Raw genomic sequence first — 19304 nt, forward strand, 5'->3', positions numbered from 1 at the left:
TTGCAAAGTCCCAAATTATTGTCAGTGTTGACTTGATTTTAGTATTTCCAAACTGTCACCACTCAGATTTTCCAGCCCAATTACTCAATGAGGGGAGGAAGGGAATACCTTCAATAGACTTTTTGTTAGGGACCACAAAGGTGCCCCTCTTTGCCACTGGTGGGGGAAGAATAGAATAAGCCTTTCTTTGAATTTCTCATTATTGAGGATTCGGGAAGTTGTCACAGGGGTGAGTGAATGTAAGAAAAATGTCTCAGTATTAAATTTGTTGCTCTCATGTCTCATTACTATAATTTATCCCTTTTGTTCAGAACAGAATCTTTTTCATTGGCACATCATCTAATGAAACTTTTGGGGGGATAATTGAGATGTACTGAGCTATTTGTCACCAGTAGAACCTAAAATGTAAATATCTAATGAAGCTTTACTCTTTTAAGACACTTCTTCTTTATGTCACAATTTCTTATCTAATAGAAGGATAGTGTATTATTTGATGCACAGTGAGCTGTGACATAGTTCCCTTTTAGTTTTCCTTCCTGGGAAATGTTTGTTTCTTCTATGGGTAGTTAAACCAAAGCCACATCCAGTTTTTTTTATCCCCCCAGTGGGTCTTAGAAAATGTTCGTTTTCAATACATATTTATATAAGAGGGGGTAGCAGGGGTGTGTGGGTAGGACTCAAAAATTTTAATCAAAGTCAAGAATTGAACAGAAGGGAAGACAAATCCAAGACCCTAGCTCATTAAATGATTTCCTAAATTATGGTCAGCAGTGAGTGGGCAGTGCAATAGCTTCCAAGCTTTTCTTTTATAAAGATAGGTCTCAAGAGCGAAAGGATGGATGCCATTTTCTCTTTATGGGAGAACCTAGTGAAGCCGAGGTTTGTAGGAATGTCATACATGCAACTGCGATATTGTGATTTATAATCATTCAGATGACCACAATATATTTCTCAGATATATTTGATCTTTATACTCAGATCCCAAACCCCTTGGAATTTCCTAAGTGATGAGAGTAATGATGGCATTTCTTGTTATGTTAATGAGGTAACTTTTGGATCTCACCCACCCAGGCTAGGAGCCAACCATGTGGTTAGAGTATTGGAACTTTTGTTCTCACTCCCTGATTTCCGGGGAAGGAAGAGGGAAGTTGAGGTTGAATCAGTTGCCAATGGTCAATGACTTATTCAATCATAACTATATAATGAAGCCTCCATAAAAACCCCCAAAAGGCAGTTCTTCGGTCCCTTTTTGGAGACTTTCTATGTTGGGGAACTAGAATGTTTGTGTGTGCCACCCTGGTGGGCCCTAAACTCCAAGAGGACAGAAGCTCCTTCCTTTGGGACCTTGCCCTATGTATATTCTTATCTGGCTATTGATTTATATCTTTTAATATCATTTGTAATAAATTGGTAATCTAGTGAGTAAACAGGTTTTCCTGAGTTCTGTGAGCTATTTTAGCAAATTAATTGAACCCAAGGAGGGGGTCATGGGAATATATGCTTTATAGCCAGTTCATCAGAAGCACAGGAAACAACCTGGGCTTGAGATTGGCATCTGAAGTGGAAGGTGGTCTTGTGGGACTGAGCCCCGTTACCTGTGGAATCTGATTCTATCTCCTAGTAGATAGTGTCAGAACTGAGTTGAATTCTCACATACTCTGTGGTGGTTGAGAATTGCTTGTTGATGTGGGGAAGCCTTCTCTCTCTCTCTCTCTCTCTCTCTCTCTCTCTCTCTCTCTCTCTCACACACACACACACACACACACACACACACACACACACACACACTCAAATTGGTTCCAGGAACTCTTTAAGCAACTTTAACTCCTGAAAAGAAATAAACAGGAAGGAAAGCAAAATATATTTAAAACTTAATTTGGAACTTTCAAAACCCTGCTAACTGTCCTCTGAAACTTTCCTCTGCCACCCCACATGACCTCAGGCAAGCTTCCACAGATAATGATTATATGAAATAGTCATAATTACTCAGATCGCATGTCAGTTCCAAAATAGTGGGAGACACAGGACAGCGTGGCTTTCAAACTCTTCACTGTGACTCACAGTAAGAAACATTTTAGAGTTAGATCCAGTGCATCTACATATAGAAACATCTTAGAGTAGGACCCACACACGTGTGAAACAAAACTTTCATGAAACAGTAATTACTCCTCCTAAGTTTACTGTACGGTCCTATTTCTTCGTTTTTTAAAAATTTATTTGTTCTATTTAGTTTTATTTCATTTAAAAAGAAGGAAGATGACTTGTCTTGAACCACTAGATTGATTTCACTACCCACAAATGGTTCATTACCCATAGTTTATAAAAGATTACTCCAGTGTGCCCCCAGGAGCTCATCGCCCAGATCCCAGCTGCCCTCAGGTGAACGCCCTGACAACTAACCTGTATATTTTCTGAGAAAGCTACCCGAGGACCTTTTACTTTTTCATAACTGCATGTGGCCTGACATCCTCTCTCGAGGAGCTAGGGATTTGCCGGGAAGAGGGAAGTTTACATTTGTGCCTTCTCGGCCTTAGTCATAACACAGGAGCAGCTGCTGCCTCTTTCTAATCGGCTGAACCTGAGCTCCGCAGAGCGGGCGTTTTGCAGATCCATGGTAATGCTACTTCTAATTCTTTGTTGTGGGTTAGAGCAGAACACGGACTCCCCTAGGATCTGTATATTTGGGGGATGTGGGAAGGAAAGAAGGAATTGGAGGAAGAATGAGACATTCTTCTTGGGAAGGGGTGGTGACATTCACCTTAAAACACACACAAACATGACACAACTCTGCCTGTTGTTTTTATTTTTATTTTTATTTTTTATTCAGATGGTAATTTGGAGGGGGGAATAGCCTCTTTTATTTATTTTTTGCTGCCGTTGTTTTACTTTTTGAATTCTGGTACATACACTAAGCCAGTTTGAATGAAAAAAAAATAAGATTTACTCAAGAAGGTTGTAAATTAAAAGATAGGCAAAATTACCCACGATCCAGTTTCGAAGTTGACTTTGATGAAGAATGCCATGTGGGGTTACATGGTCGTGGCTTCTCTTTATTTTTAATATCATGTCCTAGTTCATGTGCTTCATAATGTCAGTTTTGCAAAGGGCGAGGGAAGTTTCTGACAGCTAAATGGGGTTGCTAGTCAAAGAGTGTCTTCTGAAGGGAAGGCTCTCGGCCATGCGTAGGAATCAGGCCTTTTTTGGAGAGACAAAGTCAGACACATGAGCCTCTGTCTTCCTCTTTGCTGTGTCTCCCTGTGTACATGTTACTCCACCTTTCAGGGTCTGTTACTGCGGTGGCCGGATGGAGACAGCAACGGGGTGGTTGTGAGGAGCCATGGGGATACATGCAGAGTGAACCCTAGAGTGTGAGAGGCCGGGACTTTGTGGTATCCATTGTTTTATTCCCAATATCTAAGACAGTGCCTGGTGTGTAGTTGGTGCACAATGGGTATTTCACAAACAAATGAATAAATAATGTCTACAATAATAATTATTATAACATAGATAATATTATAAGAGACAGAAGGACTGATCTGGGCTGAGGAGATAAGAGATCACATCCTTTCAAAGCATTTATTCTGAGTTTGGGGGAAGAGAAGCAGTTATAAGACAATCTTACATTCTTTTTAAATATTTTATTAAATTTACTGGGGTGACATTGGTTAAAAGGATTATAGAGGTTTCAAGTGTATAGTTCTGTGGTACATCATCTGTATATTGCATTATGTACCCACCACTCAAAGTCCAGTCTCTTTTCATCACCATATATTTGACTCCCTTTACCCTCTGCCACTATCTCCCACCCCCCTTCCCTCTGGTAACCAACCTACTGTGTCTGTGTCGATGAGTTTTGTGTGTATGTTTGTCTTGTTTGTTGCTTTCTGTTTTATATCCCACGTATGAGTCAAATCATAATGGTTCTTGACTTTTTCTGTCCGACTTATTTTGCTTAGTATGATAATCTCAAGATCCATCCATGGGTCACAAGTGGCAGTATTTTATCTTTTCTAATGGCTGAGTAGTAATCTATTGTATATATGAACCACATCTTCTCTATGCAATCATCTATCGAAGGATTCTTCAGTTGTTTTCATGTCTTCACCACTGTGAATAATACTGCAATGAACATAAAGGTATATATATCTTTATGAATAAATGTTTTTAAATTTTTCGGGTAGATACCCAGAAGAGGCATTGCTGGGTCATATGGTAGCTCTGTTAATGTTTTGAGGACCCTCCATGCTGTTTTTCTTCATGGTTGTACTAATTTTCATTCCCACCAGCAGTGTATGAGGGTTCTTTTTTCTTTACAACCTCTCCAACACTTGTTTTTTATGACAGTCTTACATTGTTTTAATTGCTAAATTAGCATGCATACACTGGAAGGCGCTGGTGGTGAACACATACCTAGAAGTGGTTCCTGCCCATAGGAGTCACAGTCTAGTTGGACAAGGCAAAGGTTACAGCAGAGCGCTAGGAGCATTGGTGGGAGGGGCCTTCATATCACACTGGGCTGGCTTGGGGACACCAGCCCAGCAAGATGAGGTTTGGAAGGATGAACAGTCATTAGACTAGGGAAGGAAGGACAGAAGGACTCGTTAGGCAGGGAAAGGGCCAGGCCCAGAGAAGTGGGGCAATGGAGGATATCACCCCAGCAGTTCTGCCTGGCCAGAGCAGTCTGGAGAAGGGATTCTGGTTGAGAGCTGAGGCCCTACTAGCCTGGCAGGGCCTTGTGCCCGAGAGCAGTGAGAGCTCTTAGAAGATTAGGGGCAGTGTGTGTGTTTTGGAAGAGTTGTAGGTGGAAGTGGCTAACAGGGCACAGCGAAATGAGAGGTAAAGAGATGAGAAAATGTGGCCCCCCTGCACTATTGTGATAGGCGAGGCCACATGCTGCATTTTCACAAGCATCCCCACTACCACCTCAGTGGTGGCAAACAACAAAAAATGAAAACACAAAACCTTAGTTCAAAGAGTAGACCTTTGTTTCAGGTGGTTCGCAAACAATAACAGCGGCAGCAAACAACACTCATCTAGTAATAATTTCATAGCTACTTTTATTATGAAAGCCGATGTCTAGGCTGCTGACTTTTCTAGCAACTTTTGCGAGACATTTAAATCCCTCTAGCTCGCCCTTTGTTCCTGTGTTGCCATGGAGTGTCAATAAGCCCAGCTCAGAATAACCCAGGCAGTGAGACGAGAGGTACAGCTTGCTCACTGGCATGTTGGCTGGCCAGGTTACACTGTTTTCATTGCTCCCGTCTTGGGAGGAGCACCGGGCAGCTGGTTGCCCTGGCAGCTGTGAAAGGTGTATGTCTCTTGGCTGCCCAGAGTTTGAAATGCAACCAAAACTTGCTTGCCTACTGAGCATGTGCAGCTCCCGATTGATCTGATAGCAACTGAAAATAGCTCACTGAGCACCTGTCCCCTGTACACCAGCCCCTGGCCAACTGCCATTTGGGACACCGTGGACTCACTGGGTGGATAGGTGAGGGGCTGGGTGGATTTTAATGGTGTTTAGGAAGATCTTGGGAAGTTTGGCCCTGGCTTAAAAGGAAGAAAAAAAGCAGCAGGCTCTTCGGAGCCGTTCTACTTGGCACTTCTGTGGTTAGTGGGTAGCCATAGTGGCTGCGTATGTACAGTGTGTGGTGAAGATCCATACAGTTCTCCTTGCTCAGCCAAATTGTGGTCCAGTAGACTGACAGCCTTTTGGAGGGAAAGGTTTTCTTTCCTAAAAACCCTCCTGGATGGTAGCCATCCATGGTTTATGCTGCCTTCATTTAGAAAGGGGAGGCATTGAGTTAAACTAATTTTCTACTTGCCTTTTAATCCCCAATGATTGTCAGTTGATCACTTCTACAAGGTGTCTCTGTGCTAGATTATTCTTTCTCAGCAGTCCAGATTTGGGCACAGAATAGAATCACAGCATGTTGGGAGCTGTCTGTTCCCCTTTGGGACTCCTTCCATTTCCTTCTGGGCTTTCATCTCTTCAGCGGGTTGCCATTGTTGGGCATGCTTGGCACGCCAATGTGGATGGAAGCAGACTCTGGAAGGAAATGCTTCTGAAGTGACTGGTGGTATTAAAGCTACTATTTAAAAGTGACCCTTCGTAGATACTTGGGTTATCTTTAGGACGTCAGTGCTCTGCAGCTCCAGGAGCCAAAGAGAATCTGCGGAAACTCTGGCCCGTTGCTCTCGCCTTGGTTTGTGTTTAGATATTCTTGCTCTCTAGCCAGTGGCCTCGTGACACACCTCAGATTTAGCTGCCTTCCTCCTGCCAAGGCCCAAGATGATTGTGGAAGCTGGGAATGGTGTGCTCTGCCACAGAGATTGCAGGGGATGGAGTGTGTTTGAAAAGTCAGTTCTGGTTCACAGCACTACGAAGAAGTGCTTTCTGTTTCTACCTTAAGTGTAGGTACCTGTAGCCTTTCTGTGGGCTCAGGGATAATTATCCAAACTCAACCTGCTCATGGTGACTGTTGGAGCTTAAGTTTATGACTAATAAGCCTTCTTAAGGGTATTAAATTTAGGAGTTAATGAGTTCTTGTGGACCCTATTAATTAGACTGACAGGAAAGAGAAGATATACACAGCAAAGGTCACGAGATAAAGACTGGAATACAGATGCACAAGGCTTCTCTTCATGGGATCAAAAGCATGGGGGGCGTGGGGCTTCTTTCTCCATTAACCTATCGTGGAGTTCTGCTAGGGCCTTGGGAAATGAATTGGGAAATTGGGGCATAGGGAAGTAGCAATGTCAGAGAGGCTTGGACTCTGCCCAGTTTCTCACCCTTGGGTATTTTACTCTCTGTGGCCTTTTCTGGGCAGGAAAGAAAATAGAAAATAGTCTAGAAATTACCTTGTTCCCTCCGTGCTCTTCTCTGGAGTTGGGTAGGGTAGTGAGGCAGGGAGGAGGAATTTAACTAATTCCAGACATTTTTCACCTTTGGCTTTTGGGTTCTACAATGCCTGCAGGCTGGTCTTTTAAGGTAGTTGTTGAACAAATTGGAGCCTTGCCCATCTTTTGAAGGGTTTATCTCTGTGGTTTGAAAGCTTCCGGAAAGGGTGCGGTGGTGTGGTGGCTGCTTGCAGATTGTACGCAGAGCAAAGATTGGCAACCTTGGAGGCCTGGTCCCTGAATCCCCAAGGAAAAGGTCTAGAGGAGGGCACCAGAGGGGAAATAGAGTGGGAGCTGGGTGCTGACGCTGCCCCGGAGTTCCTTCTCCACTGCCCTTTCCCATCTAGAGCCCTTGTTGAAGGTTTCCTTTAAAACCAAAATTTTCCAGATAGAACTTGGGTAGGAAACCTTCACTGGAGCAGCCCCTGGGGCGGGAACAACCAAAGAGTCAGGAATACCTGTCCCTACACTGTGAACAGACCTAGCCAGGGATGTTCTATCGATGGTGCCATGTCACTGGCTCTCTTCTAAATCTAAGCAGGAGTGAGTGACTTTCTGAAATGTGTATAATCCACCTGGTCTTTTCCTCCCTCTTCCCTCAGACTGCAGAACACTGTTACTTTCCCTCACTGGAGCTTTACTCAGACACAAGCATTGTCAACGCGCAGGGTGGGGTGGGGACGTGTTCTAGACTCTAAAAGAATTCTTCAGTAGGTAATTTCCATTAGGCCTTATAATTGTTGGCTTTTCTGGAGCCGATTCAAGAAGTTTGAAAACAAGATGAAGAAAGAAAGGGGTCATTATTTCCCCTTATTAATAGCCCTTAAGGAGCTGCTTCACAGACGTGGCACGCGGGTTAAACGCAAGTCTGATATATTCAGGGAGTCGTGAAAAGCACAGAGAAGACAGACCGATATTGTCTTAGGTCAGCACCCCATAATGTTCTTTCACTTGTTAGTCACTTAAACACAGACTGGGTTTTTGGCTTTGAAATGGAAGGTGTGGCTGCTGCAATAGGCCTAATTCACAGGGATTATTTCACAGACAAGGAGTCAGCGCAGACGCAAAATAAACAGATGGCACTTTTCCTCTCTCAGCTTTAGCAGTTCAAATGCAGTATGACTTCGGAATCCTTATCACCTTCAGCAGAGCAAGAAGGGGGAAATGATGCCGCTCGCTCTTCCCCACTCCCTGCTCAACATGCCACTGTTTTCCCTGATGGAAAAGTGCAGCAAAGACCAGGGCATGGCTTTCACTGCTGAGTGGGCAAGCCCCGCGTAACCCCTCTCAAGGGACCGGAGTCGGGCACTTGCTGTGTTTTGATCGTAGGAGCTGAAAGTCCTCAAATCAGCCATCCAAGGAAGGGCCACTCACAACAGCCCTGCTCTTCTATAATGTATTAATTCCCAGTTGTAGAAACTCTTGTGGGTTACCTCTTTCTTCTAACAAACAAGCAAAAAAAAAAAAGAAAGAAAAACGCTACCACACCCCAAGAAGGACGGATTTTCCGCACCCGTGAGCCCGAGTAGGTGAACAGATGTGCCGCCGTGGCGAACTGCTCGAGCAAGGGGTGGTTTGCACAGACACGCTGGCTCGGTGACTAAGCCTCGCCTTAAGATCTCTGCTGACATTTAAAGACTTTATAGGCTCAGTCTGCTCTGAAAACCAGCATCATGTCTCTTCCCACCTCTAAATCCTTTCTGTGAAGGGAAAATTCATTCTGAAGCAAATATTCATCAGGCTGGTACCCCTGTGGAGCGCTGCGGCGGCTGTGGGTATGTAACAGGGAGCAGATGAGGCCCAGTTCCTACCCTCATGGTGCTCACAGTCTAGAGGAAAGACTTGGAAGCTCAACAGGCATACAGACGTGTTTGTGAGTGTAGCCAGGTGGTTTCTACTTTAAATTTGGGTGTGTGAACAAAGGCTTCTTTGAGGAAATGACATGTAAGGTCAGATCTGAGGGGGTGATAGGTACTAACTAGGTGAATGGGGTGTTGGCAGGGCGGGAGTTAAGCCTTCCAGGTGGAGGGGATTCCACACCTAAAGGACCTGAGACCCTGAGGCAGGAGGAGGCCTTGAAAGAACTGAGGGGATTTGGGGCGAGCTGAAGAGGCAGAGTTCAGATCAACCAGTACTTTCACAGGCCAAATTGATGATTGTGGCTATTTTGAGAGGAATGGAAGCCAGAGAGCATCAGGTCTGTACATCTGAATGGGGTGGTGTTTGCTGAGTTAGGGAACCTTGAGGAAGAACACATCTGGAGTGGAGACATGAGTTCAAAATTTCGGGAATCCTAAAACCATATTTGCTGTTATTTGAATTTAATGTGGTCTCATTCAAAGGTATCTATTCTCTCTCTTAACTCCTAGAACACATTTTTTTCTTGGCTTTACAACTTTACCAAGTATCAATTTCTCTGATCAGAAAAAAAAGTGATTTGGATTCCCTATATGAGTGTTTTATTGTCAGAGCATTTAGGCATTTGGTGTAGTTTATCCCTGAGTGTGTAGCCTGCCTGCTTCCCAGACTGTCAGATGCCCTTCACGAGGCATTCCGGACGGACCTTTGTGTTTCTGTCTTAGGAGCAGGCTTGCTGGCAGTGATACCTGGCACTGCAAAATCCTTCCTTAAGCCTTTGTTTAATGCCAGAGACCTCAAATGCTTTCAGATTCTGGAGAGGTGCCAAACTGTACTCTCGGATTAGGAGGTGATGGGCGGACTCCCATATCTATAAGCCTAATATAAGCTGTCATTTTGAATGAATGAATCATTGATACTGTTGGAAGGAGTCCAGGGATGTTTGGCGTTCCTTTTTTAGCCTATAAACTTCTGAGCTGTTGGACTTTTCTAACAATCGTATAATAACCCCGTGGCTTTTTGTGCTACTTTGAGGTGAGCTCATAAGAAATTCAGGCTGTTCCTGGCATCGCAGTTAGAGGCTGGTTTCCTTGTAGCATTTTCTCATTGGTTTGTTGCATCAAAGACTTAAGTGGGAAATACGGGGTTTTGTGCACCATTTAGAATGATAATCAGTTTAAATGCCTTAAAGCATTAGGGAGCGCATGACTGGGCAGGTGGGAGGGAGAATGTTGGGGAGAACCATCCTGTGGTGCTTGGATTGCTCAAGTCCCACTTAAAACATACACAGGAACCCTTTTACTATGAGGTATAAGATTATCCCAAACTGTAGACAAGCTTAACAAGTCCACTATGAGCTGTAGCTGGTTTTGCTCAGTTGTGAGAGCACTGGCTCTCAGACTGAAGGGTTCTGGGTTCGATTCCAGTCAAGGGCACATAGGCTGGATCCTAAGGAACACAGCAGGCCCCACAATGCCCATGACTCACGAGTTGCAGGCTGGATCCCTGGTCCTGGTCGGGGTGTGTACAGGAGGCAACCAATTGATGTCTCCCCCTACCCCCCTCCACTCTCTGAAAAGCAAAGGAAAAATATCCTCAGTTGAGGATTAAAAAAAAAATTTTTTTTAAAGTCCACGATGCTCTTTACTCTGCCTCTTCTGCTAGTCCAGGATAGAGCCATGGGAATAGCTGTGTCCAGATGGTGAGGTATTACCCAGAACAAAAAGTGTCCTTTAAAAGTTTTGGCTGTGGTGAACCCCTGGATTCTGAGCCTCTGGTTGGGGAGCCAGCCCTGGATCCTCCCGAGAGGCATTGAACTCCCTGCTGCTCCCAGCCAGACGCAGGGACCTTGCTCTGGTGGTACAAAGGGCACACAGTGCCAGCCATAACATTGAGTAATGCCGGGAGGTGCCTTTTAGAACAAACAGTGTGGGTGAGTGAACTCCTCAGAGAGGGAATACCTCTGGCTTGACTTTTAAATCACTGAATTATTGAAACGATCGTCAGTTAGGTGGAGTAGACTTGCTGCCTTCTGCCAGGACACTTCCTGGTTATTTGCATGGGCGGGTGTAAAATGCTTCAGTCAGATATGTCTGCACAGTGCAAGATTAGTCAGAGAAGGCAATTAGCTATTCCTTGCTTTATATTGTATTCATATCAGTCTGAGAGGTGAGAGGTCTGCAGACACTTACCTTTGGCCTTAAAAGGAGTTTTGTGATAATCCTTGAGTTCCACTCCCCTCCCACCACAATCCCGCCCCAAATAAAATATCAGAGGCCTACACATGTCACGGTGCTTCCTAACTTTTGACAAGGCTAAAACAGCGAGTCCTGGGCATTCTGGGGCCTGCTGCGTTTCTTAGGATTGTGGATATTAAGATCTGAAAATGCTACTATCTTGCTTTTAACTTTCTCTGTTGAATTCGTAATCCTAGCTCAGAAAATCCTCTCGGCATCTCTTGGACTAATCCACTTTGTCGAATAAAATAGCCAAAGTGGCATTTAACTAGTGTGTGTGCATGTGCGCAGGCGTGTGTATGGGCGCATGTGGTAACCTTCATGTTCCTTTGAATTTAGGGTCTTTATATTTGGCTGTCTGTGAGAAGTAGATACTCGAAGGGCTCTGCTAATTAGTTATATGGGAATATACAAATTCAGAAGATGAAATGTTGGTGAGAAGCAGAATAGGAAGAAGTTGGGAAGGTTTTGTATTTTCCCATTAGCTAGCTGCTAGACTGAGCTCGCAGCTCCTCCATAACTGAGTGTGAGTCAATTATTACATATAATTAACAGCTATCTTTCTTCCCTTCCCCCCCCCCCTTTTTCTTGATTGTGGAGGGGAGGATATGAAAACCCTGTTTTTTTGACATCTTACTGAAAAGAATCACCAACTTAAAAGTAGTAATAGTTAACCCTGGTCATCTATACTTGACACGATAGGGATATAAAGATTCAAGGAGACTGAGAAATGAATGAACCCCTTTGACTTAGTTCATGACCCCATAGTGGGAATAATGGGTTTCATTTTACTAAAGACGGTATTTACTTGAGGCTCTTCAATTTGGGCAAATTTCTTTAGGTTACAGTCTAGACCTCTGTTAGACCATCCCCACATTCTGTTAGAAACTGCTGACCTTGGGAAGGCAATGTCCCTTCTTGCATCTGTGGACCTAGAGTTCAGTATGGGTTGGGACTTTAAAAGTAGACTTCACTCTGAGAGCACATTAGAAAAATTATTATCATGTGGTTATATTTTTAATTTGACATTTTTTTATTAGAACCACAAAGTGTCATCCATTCTTTGGTCCTTTGGACCATCCATTTCCATAGGTTCAGTGATGGGGGAGCCCTCTGTGGTCTAGAGTTGTAGTTGTCCCTTGGTATCCTCTGGAGATTGGCTCCAGGACCCCCCAAATCTGTGGATGCTGAAGTCTGTTATGTAAAATGGCTTATTATTTGTATATGACCTATGCACATCTTCCCATACACTTTAAGTCATCTCTAGATTACTTACAATACCTAATACAGTGTAAATGCTGTGTAAATTTTAGTTGTTATACAGTATTGTTTAGGGAACAATGACAAGAAAAAAAGTGTACATGTTCAGTACAGGTGTAATCATTGTAGTCTTAGTTACATAGTATATACACATCAGCAGCAACCTAACATTTTTTTTCAAATATTTTCTATCAGTGGTTGGTTCAATCTGTGGATGTGGAACCCGAGGATATAGAGGGCCTACTGTGCTTGTTTATAGTTGTTCCTAGTGGACCGTAGGTACAGCAAGTTAAGTAACTTGTACTCTTTAATCTATTAATCAGCCTATGAACCCCTAATCTCCTATTTTATTTTTATTTTACCCCTTCATTCCAACACTAACCCCTTACCCCCAACCTAGCGTCAATGGACACAACGTCTTTAATGTGTTAGGTATGTGTCCTTGGATATATATGGTTTTTAAAAAATATTTAGGGTTTTAAATTCAATGCTTATGTTTGAATTTACATAAATTGCATTATTGCACAGTTTTAAAATATAGTCTTTCTAATTCCCTGCTGTAGATCCCAAACAAATCAATATGACAGCATTAACTCACCCCCCTTCTGCCCATCCATTTCCCTCCAAAGAATCATCACCTGTTGGGCAGCATAGTTGGCAGCCCTCGGCCAGCTTTGTGCCATTCAAGAGTGGCAAGCATGTCTAGACTCCCTAGAAATATTATCTTTCAACTCGCTTTTGGCAAGTGTAAACTTTTTGCTGGATTATGTCAACAGATATATATGTTTCTCATCCTCATAGAAATAGATTGGTGCTGGAATTTCTCTTGGATTTCTCTAGGCAGGGAAAATAAAGACTATCTCTTGGCTCATTAAAGTTTTTGCTCATTAAAAATGTCTGAGGGCTTTTGATTCTCGGGGGTGAGTTGGTGACATACATATACTGTCAGTGGCTATTTTGGATTTTCTGCTTCCAGGCATGTCTTTGCTCTTGGATGAGCCCCTTGTGGTTTTCAAAAGAACTAGCAAGTCAATTATAAATAGAAGGCCTATGTCTGTGTCTGCATGCACTTACTCTGTGGGATGAGGCACCCACATTTCAGTGGGCAGTGAACTATTTTCACTTTGAAGAGGGAAGAAGAAAGATTAAGAATGCTTTTTTCTTTCTGAGATAACCCACATCTCTGCACACACCCACACAAATCTGTGTATATGAACTTGACATTTTCGAAGACCTTACCTTAAGGTTTCTTAAAAGCACAGCTACCCGACCTGTTATTTTAAGAAAGAAGCAGTTATCTCACAGACCTGTGGCAGAGGGCTCAGGATCAGAAGGCAGACTGTCTGTGCCTTAGACCGTCCCAGGGAGCTCTGAAAGCTGAATGTCCTTATATGAACAGAGTTTGGGTGAAAGTGGCCTCAGCTAACTACTCAGTGGCTTCTAGGGACTTGGCTGTTTATTTTCTATCTTCACTTTCCTTCCCCACTAGTGGAAACTGTTGGGATCGGCAAGTCGGAACTCATCATTCTAACAAGGTGGAGGGCAGGGGGTGAAGAAAGAACATAGGAAAAATGAAACTGCAAATGAGTGTTTCAGAAAGAGATGGTTAGGAGCCTGCTTAGGTGCTTCACTGATGACACATTTCTGCCTCTTTCCATTGCGCCTGGGACCCACCAGGTGCAGGCTGTGCCTTGAATCCCACCTGTAACTTTATTGTTCTACTCCCTTGGTCTTCTTGTGCCCTCATCCTCAATTGGTGCCAAACGTTCTTCTGCCAGTTGAAACTATGCAAGCAGCTATGAATTTCCATTGTAATTAATGTGAAAACTTCAGTATTACTGCTATTGAAAACTTAGTCTACCCATCTAGCTTAAAATATCAGTAATACGGATTTGTAATTACAGACTTGTAAACTCTCATCATAGTGGCGTATTTCTGAAGCAGACCAGTAACAGCAGGAACGTGAACATTTCTTATACTGCTGGTTGGTGGAGGTGTGTATGGAGCTAGGAGGAACTGGCATTAACAGCCGCTATATATTTAGGAAACATTTTATTTTGTTGCAAGAATTGGGAGATGAGAGCCCATTGGGCTGAAGTTAACATGAAAACCACAGTGGGAGAATTTCATTTTCAGAAGCCTGTGGACAAATGATAACTATTCTCTGGCCTAGTAGAGTCTAAAAGAGTACACAGCTTGTAGAAATGCATTCATCGATTGAAAGGTGATTATTATTTGGTAGTTAGTCAAGTGAGAGTAAACGATAACAGAATGTGGATAATGGTCTTGGAGAAACTGTATTATTCCCCCAATGGGTATAAAATCCATTTAGTGATCCCCCCCCCTTTCTTCTCTATCGTTTTGCAGATGAGAAGCCCAAGGCAAACCCCAAACTGTATATGTGTGTGTGTGAAGGCCTTTCCTGTGGGAACGAGGACCACTGTGAAGGCCAGCAGTGCTTCTCCTCACTGAGCATAAACGATGGCTTCCACGTCTACCAGAAGGGCTGCTTCCAGGTCTACGAGCAGGGGAAGATGACCTGTAAGACCCCACCGTCACCTGGCCAGGCCGTGGAGTGCTGCCAAGGGGACTGGTGTAACAGGAACATCACGGCCCAGCTGCCCACTAAAGGTTCCTATGAACTTTTCTGTCTCTAGTTCAAGGATTTTTGTTAGTGTTTTACTGACACTAACTGTGTCTGTGTGGGTTAAAGATGGGAGTAGCCACAAGGCTTTCCTCCAGTTCTTTGAGCCAGAGTCAGTGTGTGTCAAGGAAGATAGTTCTAGGTGAGAAAGAGAAAGGCATAGTCTTCGGAATCTAAGAGGAGGATGGCCATTCCTGGGAATGTTTAAAGGGGATGTCCACCTTGGGGACATGTTGCTTAACCAGGTCTCTCTGAGCAGTCACGAGCAGGTGAACCCCTCCTGATACACTTTTCAGAAAATGAGCCATGATGTCACTCATAATTTCTGAAAAAAATTCTGCTTAGTAAATACTCATTGAGTGTGTAGGGAGGAAAGTGGAACATAAGACTCAGGTGCCTGAGTGGAATACAGTTTCTTCTTTATAAGGAAAGAGACAAAGCCTCACTAAACTCTCATGTCTCGTTCCCAGTGATCCGTCATGAAGCTTGAAGCTGTGTGAGATTTCACATGAACCTCGCAGTTGACGTGGAATCTCCTTTGTATTATAATCAGGGTGGATTTCATAGGCAATGGAAATCAGTCCTCCTCTGAAACCGTTTCCCCATAAAATGAACCCCAAAATTGCTATCTCAAATTCCCTACAAATATTAATGCATCTTAGTCTGTGTAGATTCAGTCTAAGCCAAATTTACTTTTAATATATTGTACATTTTTATTATTTTATTTTATTATTATTTTTTTAATGTATCTTTATTGATTTCAGAGAGAGGAAAGGAGAGGGAGAGAGAGAGATAGAAACATCAATGATGAGAGAGTCATTGATCGAGCCCGCAACCCGGGCATGTGCCCTGACCGGGAATCGAACCCCAATCGCCTGGATCCTAGGCCGACACTCAACTGCTGAGCCACGCCTGGCCGGGCTAATATATTGTACGTTTTTAATAGGCATGATTATTTAATTTTGCACTCACAGAGAAGAAACACCCCAAAAGGTGGAGTAGGGGAATCTACTGGGAGCATCTACTGCTAGAAATGTCAGCCAGTGAGGGAGGAAACAGAAATGAAAAAGACTGGTACATGATCATGTTACAGTAATTTTTCAAGTTATGGTGATGACCTCAAGGCATATAGAAAAGGTTAAATTCTGATAAGCAAATAGGTTTGAATAATAAAAGAAGATCTTTGAAAAGGGTGATCAAGTATTTAAATGGTTAAAACTAAAAGGCTACCTTATGGAATAAACTGTACTCTCAGACTTGGTGAGTTAAATTGTTATGAATAGAGTGAATAGACATGAAGAAATGTCTGCATTCACACAGAAATTATATCTACAGTTTGAAAAGTTCCTAATCTGCAGAACACTCTGCTAGACTCTGAGTTGTAATAGAAAATTTATTTTCTTTACTTAAGGAATTTCTAATTTAATTAGAGAGGTGCAATATTTATAATTTAATGTTGTATATAATTAGTTTTACACTTTATAGTACAAATGACACGTCCCATGGAGTATATTGCCAAGTGGTTGATTAATTTGGATTTGGAAAGTTAAAAGAAATTTATAAAGGAAACTAGGCTTGAGATTGGATCACTGAAGGCGCCAGGGACATGGAAAAGAGTAAGTCAGATGTTGGGAAGAACAGGGCTTGGTGACAGTGTCACAAAGGGGTCTGAAATTCAGAGAGAATTGTTTTGGGTCCTTTTAATTATGGATCTTCACTATCCAAATAAGAAATTTTGATTTAACTCACTAGGTAAGTAGAATGCCTTTGTGGGTATTTTCTTTAGTGATATGTGAGTGTTCAAATGAGTGCATGAGCTTTTGAATGGCTAATGCAAAAAATAATGTCTGAATGAAGGAGTGAATGAGTGATTCAGTGGTTGAATGTTTTGAGTGAGTGAGTGAATGAATGTTGAAGACGTTGAGTAAAAGAACAGATGAAGGAATAGGTTCCTAGGCAAAATTGTGATAGAAAAAGATCAATGAGAATTCAGCAACAGACATATAAGATACATTGGAGAGAGGGACCACAGACTGGGCAATTTGGTCCTAACTCAGCACTGTCATCTCGTATGGATATTGGAGCATAATGTCTGTCTGCAAGGGGTTGGTGATAAAACATCCTTATAGAGCCAACCCAAGTTAAAAAGAGTAGTACCAGAGATTTGCGTAGTACTTTGTGTTTTAAAAGCAATTTCATACACATGCATTAACACAGTTGGTTCTCAATGGAATTTTTTCCAGTTGTGTCTAAATGAATAATAGTTAACATGACTGGGCTGTTGGCCAGGCGTTAGGAAGTATGTTAGTTTTAACACTTTGTGATTTGTGAGACTTTGTGGTCAGGATCTGGAGCTACTTGTTAGGGTATTGGTTATAAATATAAAAGAATAAGTAAACAGCGATCCTTACAGCCAATTACTGTTTTCTTCCCCATTTCTAGGGAAATCCTTTCCTGGAACACAGAATTTTCACTTGGAGGTCGGCCTCATCATTCTGTCTGTAGTGTTTGCAGTGTGCCTTCTAGCTTGCTTGCTGGGAGTTGCTCTCCGAAAATTTAAAAGGCGCAACCAGGAACGCCTCAATCCCAGAGATGTGGAGTACGGTACCATCGAAGGGCTCATCACCACCAATGTTGGAGACAGCACTTTAGCAGTGAGTTTGGGACCCCAGGGAATCCCACGCATAGTGAAGACGGCTGAGCGTGCTATCTTACTTTGGGCGTGAAACGCTAACCGCTAACTGGTGACTGGACAGTGCACACACAGCATTGGTCGTGTACATGCTGAGAAAGTATATGCTGGCGTCTGTCTAGTCTCCCCCATGTGAGAACATTAATTTTAGACAACGTTTACATTAAATGAGAGATGGGATTTACTTCAGCAGATTTGGGGGAGTAAGGGAAAAAGGGACAGGATGGTTGCCTGTATTGTTGGGGGCGGGGGAACCTTGGAATTTATGGTACTCCGTTACTCTGCTTTTAGCAATAAAAGTGCTTTTATAAAAAGCACCTTTTGCTTAATATTAAAAGTCACTTTTCCTTCTAGATTATTTTAACACCCTGTAATTTAAGACTTTTTAAAACTTGACATCCAAAAAAAAGAGGCTATTAAATGTTTCACGCTCCTGTGCTGCCCCCTTGTGGAGTGCAGTCATTTGGTTAAGTGATGTCCAGCAGAAATATGCACCACATATGTAATTTTATATTTCGTAGTAGCCACCTTAAAAAAAGTAAAAAAAAACCAACCCCACAAACCCCAACTGATATTAATTTCAACAATATATTTAACCTAATATATATAATTATCATTTCATCATATAATCATAAAGATTTATTAATGAGATATGTTACATTTTTTTTAAACTAAGTTTTCAAAGCCTGATATGTATTTTACATGTACAGCCTGTAACAATTCAGACTAGCCACAGTTCACTTGCCCCTTGTCAACACGTGGTTAGTAGCTACCCTAATGAACAGCACAGTTAGAAATTATTGTGTTTATATGTTTTAAAAGTACTCTTTTGCGTATTTTTAAATGATGAAATCACATTAAAAAGCGACTGTCTTCCTTTTTTTACATTTTAAAATTGTCAAGTGTTAATTTTAAAGAAACTTTAAGTGAGAAAAGGGAATAATTTGCTATAAATAGGTTACCATAAAGTGCAAAAGAGAAAAGTACTAAAGTTCTAAAGGGATCCTAAGCTGAGCCTGATGCCTGCTTTGAGAAAGGCGGAGCTCAATGAGTGTTAGAGAGGTGTTAAAAACATGCCAGTACCAGGTCAAGATTCCTTTTCATAATCTGGTGAATTGAAAGACAAGGCAATCATTTTGAAATGGGATTCAGTGTTAAGCCTTGTTCTGCTAGACAACAAGCTTAAAAGTGTCTGACATTTCTGCAGTTAAGCCTGACCCACAACTTCCTTTTTACTGGAGACTTGCCCTCACCAATCTTTGTAGCTCAGGTGCTACACCTGGGCCTTTTCTGGTGCGCTGTGAAAACATCTGGTGGTGGCAGATACAGGCTGGGAAATAACCCATCCTGCTTTCTTCCCCATCACTAGGCCAAGTGTACTTTGTGGTACAAAAAAGGGGGAAGGACCCCTGTTTACCTTCCTTTTTCCTACCTAATTAAACCGTAGTGCTGCAAAACTGGAAAAAGAGGACATTTCATTTCAGAAAGCGGAGAATTACAGTTTTTTGTTAGAAATATACTTAAAATTTTATGCAATATTTTGAGGAAAATTAAATGAGTTTATTGAGTTAAAAGCAAGAGGATACAAGGATGAATCCTGACAAAGCTTTAGCAAAGCAAGACTCTTAAAATATATTAGTCTGAACTTTATTACTCAGAACAGCTAACATAACTAATCACCATGGGCAATAATAGTAATGTTTTGTGTAAATTAGTG

The 19304-nt window shown here is 42.3% G+C and overlaps 1 protein-coding gene across 3 annotated transcripts in view; it reads left to right on the forward strand.

Moving 5' to 3' along the window:
- Nucleotides 1–19304, forward strand: part of ACVR1 (activin A receptor type 1) — a 122682-nt gene that overhangs the window by 71338 nt on the left and 32040 nt on the right. For all 3 annotated transcript variants that reach the window (XM_081142439.1, XM_081142441.1, XM_081142440.1), the window contains exons 4-5: nt 14619–14882; nt 17338–17549. In XM_081142439.1, the coding sequence (XP_080998565.1) occupies nt 14619–14882; nt 17338–17549 (476 nt within the window). The remainder of the gene's footprint in view (nt 1–14618; nt 14883–17337; nt 17550–19304) is intronic.

The sequence above is a fragment of the Miniopterus schreibersii genome, assembly GCF_964146895.1.
Source record: "Miniopterus schreibersii genome assembly, chromosome: 7".
Lineage (NCBI taxonomy): Eukaryota > Metazoa > Chordata > Mammalia > Chiroptera > Miniopteridae > Miniopterus > Miniopterus schreibersii.